Source organism: Xiphophorus couchianus, chromosome 10 (assembly GCF_001444195.1).
Source record: "Xiphophorus couchianus chromosome 10, X_couchianus-1.0, whole genome shotgun sequence".
NCBI lineage: Eukaryota > Metazoa > Chordata > Actinopteri > Cyprinodontiformes > Poeciliidae > Xiphophorus > Xiphophorus couchianus.
This window is the reverse complement of record NC_040237.1, coordinates 5,239,481-5,250,273: the sequence shown is the minus strand read 5'-3', so window position 1 is coordinate 5,250,273 and position 10,793 is coordinate 5,239,481. Positions and strand designations below refer to the sequence as shown.

The 10,793-nt window shown below is 37.8% G+C and overlaps 1 protein-coding gene across 1 annotated transcript; it reads left to right on the top strand.

Moving 5' to 3' along the window:
* The first annotated feature begins 210 nt into the window (after window positions 1-210).
* On the top strand, window positions 211-10,258 carry LOC114151671 (cerebellar degeneration-related protein 2-like). Its single transcript, XM_028029009.1, has 6 exons — window positions 211-451; window positions 1,650-1,762; window positions 4,252-4,400; window positions 4,491-4,661; window positions 7,289-7,508; window positions 8,310-10,258. The coding sequence occupies exons 1-6, from the start codon at window positions 370-372 to the stop codon at window positions 8,862-8,864; spliced, it is 1,290 nt and encodes a 429-aa protein (XP_027884810.1). The 5' UTR covers window positions 211-369; the 3' UTR covers window positions 8,865-10,258.
* The last annotated feature ends 535 nt before the right edge of the window (window positions 10,259-10,793 follow it).

Here is a 10,793-nt window from a genome sequence, read left to right as displayed (position 1 = left end):
ACCTTATTTAATTTTATTTTGCAATAAATCTCTGCCAAGAGCAATTGTTTTTATCACTGACTGCATTTGTACTTCTAATTACTCTGACTGCCAAAATGAAGCCCTAATTTAAAAAAAAACAAACCCTGACGGTACTTCTTTTAACGCGCTAAACACGACTTATTTTGAAACTCTAGACCGGAAACGTGATCAGATAGCTTCCCAGCTTCACTAGCGACGAGCTGTCTATCCGTGTGACCGTTAGTGGGTGCCGCACACCGGCCGCTGCAGGCGGGCAGAAGTCCTTCGGAACCGGCCTCTCCGCTGCTTTTAGCCATGTTTAGAAACAGAAATATAAATTGGATTTTCTGACGGGTTTTTAGCGGGAAGATGCTGGCAGACATGATTGTCGAAGAGGAATTTGAGATCAAGGAGGAGGAACCGTGGTACGACAAGCAGGACCTTGAACATGGTACATTTCCTTTCTGTCTTTGTTAAGGATCCCCTAAAGATCAAATATATGTCTGTGCCCTTTTTATTAACTGTCAATATGCGATGAAAGGTTAAATGCAGTAAAAAAAAAAAAAAAATTGTAATACATAAACCAGGAAGCAAATCACTTTTAAACCTTTATGTGGTAGATTTTTTTATTAAATTCATGTATTTTAAGGTATACAACATTTACTATTTAGGACACTTGTTTTTTCACAAAGCATCCAACTTGTTTTAAAAGATTTAATTATTTTTTGTTGGATGCAGAAAAAGGCAGCCTGGGTCAGCAGAATATTCACATATGCGGCAAAGTGAGGAAAAAACAGAAGAGCATTGTTTAAGAATATCTTTTCCTTTTTTATGTCTTTTAATATTTTCCAACTGATGGGCATTTTTTTTACACTTTTATTTGTGTTAAATTGTAAATCAAGTAAGGAGGCATAATGCAGTTTGGAAATGTGTAAATGTAACGTGTTAACGTGTCTCCTTGGAATAAAATATGCTTTGTTAAGGCAACGATTATTAATGAAAAATAATGAATTTGAATAGTGAATTTTAACTTTTGCCATAGAAATATTATGTTACAACAATTTCCCCTTTATTTTAAGAGTGTCATCACTTTCGTCTTCACCATAAATAAGAGAAAAAAATCAATTTTCAAAAATTTTAATTCCCGTTTGTTTGCTTTATTCCACATATGCAAATTTATTCAGATACTGATTCAAATATTGATTCCGATCAACTTTAATGTTTTGTGCAAAGTTGTTTGCAAATATATTGCTCCATCTGTGTACATTGTACACAAGAAAACTATTAATTTAAAAGATTTCTATAGAAACATCAAACTTTTAAAGTGCTATTTCTTTCCCCTAGCTAGCTTTAGCGGAATATTATAGCAACATCATTGATTCTGACCATGTTTAAGTTTTTAATCTAGACTGAAATAAGGAAATCTAATAACACTGGTTGTGTTCAAAAGCTGTGTTTTTGCGGTGAGTTTAAAAATAAATCCTTATCCATAAGTGAAGAAAATAAAAGGTTATGGACAAAAAAAAAAATCAAAAAAATAAAACCTTCCTAAAGCAGCTTGCAGAAGCTCCCTATGCCCGTTCTGGTGGCTCTAAACGTGGATGAGAAAAGGCGTCTGGTTCCTGCTCACCGCCCCGTCTCTCCTGCAGACCTGCAGCTGGCAGCCGAGCTGGGGAAGTCTCTCCTGGAGAGGAACCGGGAGCTGGAGCAGGGCCTGCAGCAGATGTGCTCCACCAACCAGGAGCAGCTGCAGGAGATCGAGGTGAGGAGGAAATGGTGCAACCTTTCTGATGTATTGCTTGACACACCTCCTTCACAAAACCACTGATTTGACCTAAAATTCAGCCTAAAAGTCAGGCTGCGGGATATGGCTCTAAAATGAAGTCCCAGATTTTTTTCAGACCACATCCGATTTTCAATTTTCCTCGTTTTTTGTGTTGTTTTTTGTTTTCTAAAAAAGAAATTACAAATGACAAAAAATATTTTCAAAACGTGGTTTTTAGTTCCATCATTCTTTCTGTGAGTTGGACGATTGAGAAATTTTGTTTAATTACAAGAATACAGTTATATTGGCAGGAAAAAAGACGCAGTTTTACCAGAAAAAACTTTTTAAAATTAGGAGAAGAAAGTTGTTTGTAAATCTTTCTTCAAAATAGACACAGTTGTTTCCAAGATTGTTTCAAAGTCCTGCTACTGATAATAATTTGATGCCGATGTGCTAAAAGATTAAGTACTAATCTGTAAAGCTTATACCAGAGTATAACTTCACAAGATGCTCAACATTTCTCATTTTAACTTTTTTTTTTTTTCACATTTGAGTTCTCACAAAACTATGACTTTATTCTCCTGATGTAATAACTTTATTCTCATAATATTTTGACTATTGTCGTGCGACTGTATTCCTGTAAGATTATGACTTTAATCTCATAATTAAGAAAAAAATAATAGCTTGTTCCTAATTCTCTGTGGTAGAGTTGACCTGAATTCAACGTCCTAATAAATAACATGCTTATCAAACAAGATGGTGGTCCTGAGCGTGGTGACATCACTCCGACCTACAAAAACCCAAGGAGTGCATTGATGGAAAAAAAAATCCAGATTAAATTAAATTTTCAAAAACCAAAAATTAAGATTAATCGCTGAAAGTGATTTATCGCTCAGCCCTGTGCTATAAGATATTTTACCTGATATGCAAAACCCTTTTCATCTGGAGCTGACAGACGAAGCGTCACTGAACCATGACCAAACACGAAGTCTTGCAATCTGCCGATTAGGCAACAAAAACGGCAATTTACCGTCTCTGTGGAGAGCTGTTTCTTTGTCCTCCACTGCATGCACCGTAAGTAATGATTTCAAGATTCCTAACAGGTCCCCAGACTTTAATTAAATGTATTTCAACCAGCTCAGCCTTGGGTGCATGAGTCCAAATGAATAACCTGCTCCTTCCTGCTGGTTACCAAATTAATCTCTTAAGAGCGAAAGTATTGTCTGATTTACTGCGACTCTCAAGGAGACGCCCATAAAAAAAACATTTTGCTGCTCCTTTTTTCAAATGTACATTTAGTACCTTAGAAAAGCGTTCATACCCTTTGATCATTTTCACATTTTGTTACGTTACACCCACAAACTTCAATGAATTTTAAGGGGATAGACCCACATTTAACAGTGAAGTGGAATTAAACATGTTTTACTAATAACAAAATGAACCCCTTTTACTCCGGAATAAAATATAGCACAATCAATTCATTGTTGATTTCGTAATCAATTGAAATAAAAAGATGAAAAACGTGTTATTTTCCTTCCTATTCCTATTCATGCTCCATTTTGTTTTGATTTATTGCACAAAAATCATCCAAAGTACATTGAAATTTGGTGCCAATGTCCAAAATTGTGAAAACGTTGCATATTTATTTAAAGTCACACAATATTTACCCAATATCCAAGAAATCTGGTTGGACAGCAATGGTAATCATATCCATTTCTAATCAGAACTTCATTCACTCGTCATTCGTTTTACATGGTTAAATAATCCTAATTTCCCGCCTCAGTGGGTTTTAAAAGCACAAACTGGGTTCATGGGTTTATACTTACGGTGACCTTTATTCCACATAGACTGAAAATTATACCCAGTGTTGTGTGAGGTGAACATTTCTCTAACCTGAGCCAATTTTCACTCAGCAGATAAGCTGCAGAAAGTCTCAGCATGTTCTTGTCTCAGTAGTTGATAAGATAAATTGCCCTCGGAGGCATTGAAGCTTACCTAAAACATTAAAGGTGTTCTCTGGAAAATAAAGATGTAGAAATTTATGATTGTATTGTGGATAAAATATAACCAATGGTTAATTATTGCTTAGGAAAGCAAATATTAACCACACTTTTTACTTTTTTTTAACATTTCATAAACAATCTATGTGGTATTAACTGTAATGATGCATCATTTTATTTACAAGTTTCACTGGGAAATTATTTCACTTATAACAATTTGTTTTTCCCATGTTAAATGTAAAATAATCTGCCAGTGGAACTCATACTTTTCCATCAATATTAAGAAATTAGTTACTCATAACTCCTACTATGTATTACTGAAAAGTTACTTGTAGTTTTGACTTATTTCAAGTGTTATAGAAACTAGACCAAAAATACTTTCTTAAAATTTTGTGTTGAATAGCTAAGAGCTCCAAACACGCCTAAAAAGACTCTAGAAATTGTTTTCTTCCAGTTCCCTCAAACTTAACTTCCCCTCTTTTCCAGTACCTGACGAAACAGGTTGACCTCCTCCGGCAGGTCAACGACCAGCACGCTAAAGTTTACGAGCAGCTTGACGTTTCTGCCAGAGAGCTGGAGCAGAGCAACCAGAAACTGGTTCTGGACAACCGGACGGCCCAGTTGAAGATCCACGGGTGAGAGATCTGATCTGGAAGGACGACAACAGCTTTTTTTTAATGACGGAAATATTTCTTCTTATCAACTCTATGTGACGTTCTGTTCAGGCTGATGGAGACGGTGGAGCTGCTGCAGACGCAGGTGGAAGAGCTGCAGCATCAGGTGGAGGAGCTGAAGCTAACTTCACGTCAGTCTCAGCGGTCTCCATGCGGAGAAAGATGGCCGCCTCGCAGCACTCAGAGCGTGTGCTGCCTGCAGGAGCTGCAAAACGCACACAGGTGAAGATGCTCACACTGATTTTGTTGCCGTGGGATTTGTTGGCATCAAAGTCTGAGATTCATATATCTAAAATTGCTGCCTTAAAATGTCTTAAATTCATTTTTTTGCGGGACTTTTCTGTCAGGCAAAAGTTTGAGTTGCACTCAAATCATCTTTGTTGCGGTTGAGGTTTATTAGCAGCTAGTTAGCTAGGTAGCTAACTAGCATAGCCAACTAGCTCCTAATAAACACTTTCTAGCTAGCTAGGTTTTTGCCGTTTGTCCTGGGTAAGAGCAAATTTATTGCAAGTTGGCTGGATGGCAACTTGCAACCCCTCCTTTCTGTCGCCAACCCATGTTAGGCAAGGTGCATTCTGTGAAAAAAGCAAGGCATTATGGGGGTTAAGGCTGTAGAGAGCATTGCAAAATATGTGAATTCTTAATTTAAATGTAAATGGTCTTAAAAAGTCTTAAGCTAGTAGAAACAGTGAGTAAACAGTAAGGTCATCTTGTAAAGGAGCCAATGTTTTCAGTACATCTCAGGTTTTCGATGAGTTTGTTTCAGAGCTGAGAAAAAACATTGACAACAATTTTCTGTGTCCTGTTTTGACAAGAAACTCTTTATTTCTTACAGTAAGCTAGTAAGACACCAAGGGTTGTGGCTCCTCTGTGGTCTTTATCTCCACTGAGTCTAGTTGAGGCTTTTAAAATATTTCTAACTCCTTTGTCACAGATCCAGAAGGTCTTTGTAAGCTTCGCTAAGGGATCAGTAAATGCTCCCTCACACTAATCCTGCTCCTCACAGCGGTGTGCTCTCTTCACGCCGCAGCCACTTCCTGTTTGTCTGCACTGGGACAGGTTCGATCACTCAGTTTAGTCTCTGTTGTGTGTAATCCTGTTAAGGGGGCTTGGTGGGAATATATCCAGCTCAGATGCGTGGACGTCTCTCCGATAAGGAGACTGCAGCGTCTGGAGTCAGAGTGCGGTGTGTTGGAGGAGGCTGAAAGGAAGGAGGCCAAAGTCTGAGCTGGAGGGTTCAGACATCGGTCGATAACCTTCTCAAGCCGATTGATTTTAATCTAATCACATTACCTTCTTGATTAGATAAATTTTTTTAAAGATTTTTTCTCCTTTTTGTGTTTTATTGTATCATTATCAAACACAAAAAACACCTGAAACATAAACTCCACCTGACATTAGTTAAAAACATTATTTTTTAATGTTTATTTCAGCATCGCACTGAACCTCACTCCTTCTCCTGTCTCGTGAACTTTGACCCTTTAATTCTGCGTGTGCATTTCCTGGCACCTTTCACTTTGTTTTCCCCGTCTGAAGCGTCAGAGATTAGAATGAACACATGTTTATGCAACAGTGGACACAAATAGCTGATCAAACTGTCTCTGTTAAAAATAAGACTGATTCATCAGACTGATAGCCTGTAAATATTTAATAAATATGCATTTATTTGTTAACCAGCCGGAGAACTACGACAGAGTATTAGTGCCAGACAAAGAATTACCAGAATAAAGTTACAATATTACAAAAATAGACACAATATTACCAGAATATAGTTGAAAAATTACTAGAAAAAGTTGTTTTAATGAGAGAAAAGATCTGACCAACTCGTCATGTCTGCTCTTTCTGCGAAATAGACACAAGTGTTTCAAAGTCCTGCTGCTGATAATAATTTGATGTTAAAAGGTGAAATATTTCCTTATTTGTTAAATTTATACAGTAGTATAACTCTGGATGCTCAACATTCCTCATTTTGATGATTTTTTAAATTAATTTTTATCCAAGAGTCATAAAATTACTAATACATTCTCATAATATTTCAACTTTATTCTCATATCGTAACACATTTGGTACCACTTTATTTGAAGGGGTGTGCATATGAATGTCTATGACTGTTCTCATGAAGTGTCATTCGATAAATAATGACACTTAATGCAAAGTTGCTTTAAAAGTTGCAATAAAAGTCCCAACTTTGCATTATTCTGTAAATAATAATGCAAAGTTGGCACTTTTAAGGGACTTTCAATGCAACTTTTAGAGCAACTTTGCATTAAAATTGTCATTACTTACTGAATGATACTTCATGACAACAATCATAGATACCCATAAAGACTCCTTCATGTTCATATCAGGTGTTATATCATGTTTATGACGGTGTCACCCCGTCAAATAAAGTGTTATCAAGTACTAATCACTAGCTGCAGTCTCCAACCTTGTGTCTGTGACTTTAAATGGCCGTCTTGTTCCTACCAGCCAGTGCTGATTTTTATTCTGTTTTTCTAAACACAGAAATGTCAATATCAAGGTAATGTGTAATATATCCACTAAAAGAATTATCAAGGCTCCTTTTGCATTAATTACCACATCAAAATGGTGTAACATGGACACAATCAGACATGACACTGCTACAGTGATGCTTCAGCACCTTTTTTTGTACTGCAGTTTTTCCTTCAACTCAATTTTCCATGAATATGTTTGGGTTTAGCACTCTTTTGCAACCGTTGTTTTAGTTTTACAGTCACATTCTGTGTTTTACCCATCAAAAATTAACAACAATAAAAGCTTGAAATCTAATGAGACACAAGGGGGAAACTTGAGATCTGGCTCAAAGACGTGTTCACGTCTCTCTGCAGGTATGAAGTTGATCCTGACGAAGGTTTGGACAACCTCGAAGTGTCAGTGGCATCATGGCGTGAGGAGGCACAGGCGACACTGCAGCAGTCCCTGCGTGCCCTCCAGACTCAGTTTGCCACTGAACGGGCGCGACGTGAGGAAGCAGAGACGGAGGCGGAGCTGCTCGCCCGAGAAAACGCGGCTCTGGAGCAACAGCTGGCAAGGATGGAGGGATGTCAGGTACACTAAACTCATCACCACTTTACCGACTGTCCAGTCATATCTATTTCTATTGAAGGGCGACTTATTAGTCTTTCTTGAACAAGTTAGGGTAGGTCCATTGGTGATACAAAACATTTTTTGTACCAAATAATTCTTGGGAAGGTGATTTTAGTCTGATCAGTTCTGCCTGTTTTGAGCTCCTTTCAGAATGAGTTGTTTTAGGGCCGCTTGTCACTTTAAATCCAAATGAAATCTGCTGCAACTCAACTTTTACACTCACATATGAAAATAGCTGCAAACAGATGCGCAATTGTACAACCGTACATTTTTGAAAAGCACAAGTAGAGCCTCCTGCACAGATAACAAGAATGTAGCAAGTGGATGTGAATGGCAAGTCAACAACAAAACTCTCGTCTTTTCCAGCAGCCCTTGTACTGCTGGAAAAGCCATACAGCGTTAAAACCAGCAAAGGAAACTAGCTGGAACTTAGCGTGGGTTGCGAGGTAATGGGCTGGGCTGCGGTTGCTAGGTAACGAAGCAGTGCCCATCAGTCGTGGCTCAACAATTGGGAGGGTTTTGAAATGGCTCGTTTTCTAGACACCAAACAACATTAACCTACTGCCAAAAAACAGCTTGCCGTTTTTATTTTAAGCACTTGGGTTGTTTTTAGAAGAACATACAAGATGGGAATTTTGCACTTACCAGGTACTTTCTAGAATTTTCTCTGAGTTTGCTGGTTACTTGGGAAGGATCTTGATGCATCTTGAACACGTTTTGATTATTTTCCATTTTTCTGTTTTTTTTCTTGTCCTCCAACAGTCCAGAGTGTCTGAGCTGGAACAGGAGACCGAGGAGCTTCGTCAACTCTGGAAATCACAATCATCTTCACGGTCACCCAGGTCAGAGGTCATTCATGGCCTGCTGTTACTCAACCCAGAGGAGGAGAACGAAGGAGTGCCGGCTGCGGTCAAAAGTCCAGCCGTCCTGAAGCGCTGGGCCAGCGAGCGTCAGATGAAGGCCACTCAGGCGCCCGACTCTCCCAGCAGGATCTACGACCATGAGTGCTCCTGCGTGCGTCGACCCGAGGTGGTGAAGTACCGCGGTATCTCGCTGCTCAACGAGGTCGATGCCCAGTACAGTGCCTTGCAGGTGAAGTACGACGAACTGCTGCAACGCTGCAGGCATCAGGACTCGGAGCTCTGCGAATCTTCTCCTGCTCCAGTGGAGGCGGACGACAGCGAGGATGACTTTCACCAACCGGAGTACAAGGACCTTTTTAGGGAAATCTTTTCCCGCATTCAGAAAACCAAAGAAGACCTGATTGAACACAGAGGAGGGGCCTCAGTTGATGAAGCGCTACCAACTTCGAATTAGTTTCTTCTGCAAAAAGTTTCGATATTGTCTTCCCAGCACAGGAAACGGTCTTGGTAAAGACTTTTATTTCCAACCAAAGCAGGTTTAGAGATAAAGATAATTCAGAAAGAGTAGGGCTCAATAAAACCAGCTCGTTTAAAAAAAGTGGCTCCTTTTGCACAGAAACACCAGTGCCTAAACATCCGTCTCCACTGTACTCTGCCTCACATGTGTGAGAACCGTTCTGGGAAACAATCCTTCCTCTTCCCTAAAAGTGAGATCCACCAGTCGAGCTTTTCCTGATTCAAACCTACTGATTCTGACTTTTTTTTCCACACATAAAAGAGAAAAATGTGCTGGAAGTTCTTTGATAAATGTAGTAGATTTTACAGTAAATGAAGGAATTACAATATTAGCTAATTTATGCCTCAAAGCATAAGTTTTAAATATTTATTACTTTTATTAAGCTCCAAAAAATGCATCAAAATGCATGCGGTTGGTTGATGTCTTCATAAACTAAAAGAGTGGACATTCTTAATCTTTAATGCATTATATGAATAGGAAAAAATATGATTTTTCCTTGTATCTGATCATCAGATCAGAGGTGACAGTAACCTGTAAGTTAAAGTCTAGAAATTATCTTGGGAAGTTTTTGAAAAGTAACCTCTAAGTTTTGGTGAACAAGTCTTGTGAAGTAATTTAAACTTTACGTCATAACACATCTGATGTGGAGCATCATGTTTATTAGCTCATGAAACATGCATTTGCCAACTGGGGAAATATTTCCTACCAAGTGTTATAAACTGAAAAAAAGAAAAATCTAGAAATTCTGAAAAGTTAGAAATTATAAAATGTAAAATTTGCAGAAATCCCAAAAGTTTCTGGCTAGGTCATTGAAAATATCAGAAGAGCTGCAGCAGATTTACTTTTAAACAGTTGCTCTCAAAAGTATTCCTCCAAAGATTTTGACAAGAAGTAAAGAAAATTCAATAAATAAAAAAAAACTGTAAATGTTTTGTGTATCTAATTTATTTTCTGACTGTGAAAGAGCATATTGTTTGCTTGTAGTTTGCCTGCTGCCTTTAAGACTTACTAATACAACTATAGAGAGTTCTATTATTACAGAAATTATTACAGGATTTCTGTAATAATACTGAGATTATACTTGAATTGTGTAGTAGCTTAACTGAATGCATAACGGTAGACAAAATGACCATAATAATGACTGTATTTGTAACGTGTAAAGCTTCGTAAAGGAATGTGTGTAGATGCACTTCTTGCAGGATTTGTGTTCTTGTTAAGCTGAAAGATGGTGCATCATAAAGCAAATGCACTTTATAAATGAGTTGTTATTGTGCACTATGTATGATGTATGTGATGTTACTCATATGAGCCATAAACTAGAAACAAAGCTACCTTGAGCTTGTCTTTTTTCCAGCTTATTTGATTATCTACCTTTGATAAACCCCGAGTAAAAAAATAGTGTTTAAATATTAAAAGATCTGCAGTTTCCTGTAGAAATATACACGCCCTTTAACATTTGGTCATACTACAAACTTCCTGGCATTGCTAACTACAAAAGTTTATTGTACCAACCCCGAACCACTAATTATAAACAATACCGTATGTTATGCTAATGCTAAAGCACTACACCAACACTTAGCAGAAGCTAATGCTAAGGCGCTAATTTCAAATGATATCTCGTCTCAAAAGACTGATGTAATTTTTACATGATCTATAATGCCTTTAGATGTATTTGCTCATGTTCTGTTTTCTGCAATATGTTTTATGTTCTTCCTAAAAGACGGAGAATTGGCAACGGAAGTGCTGCGTAAACGGTCTTCAACCACTTCAAAATAAGAGCATGAAACTAAACGGCTAATTACCTGAAGAATTCTTAATTGATAATCAAACCTTCAACACAAATGTTGAACTTTAATAAACTGAAAG

What these genes read in the sequence shown, in the direction of transcription:
- LOC114151671 (XM_028029009.1), top strand. Translation starts at nt 370, where the DNA reads ATGCTGGCAGACATGATTGTCGAAGAGGAATTTGAGATCAAGGAGGAG. An exon ending in GCCCAGTTGAAGATCCACGG is followed by an intron (nt 4,401 to 4,490) that starts GTGAGAGATCTG and finishes CGTTCTGTTCAG; the next exon opens with GCTGATGGAGACGGTGGAGC. An exon ending in GAGCTGCAAAACGCACACAG is followed by an intron (nt 4,662 to 7,288) that starts GTGAAGATGCTC and finishes GTCTCTCTGCAG; the next exon opens with GTATGAAGTTGATCCTGACG.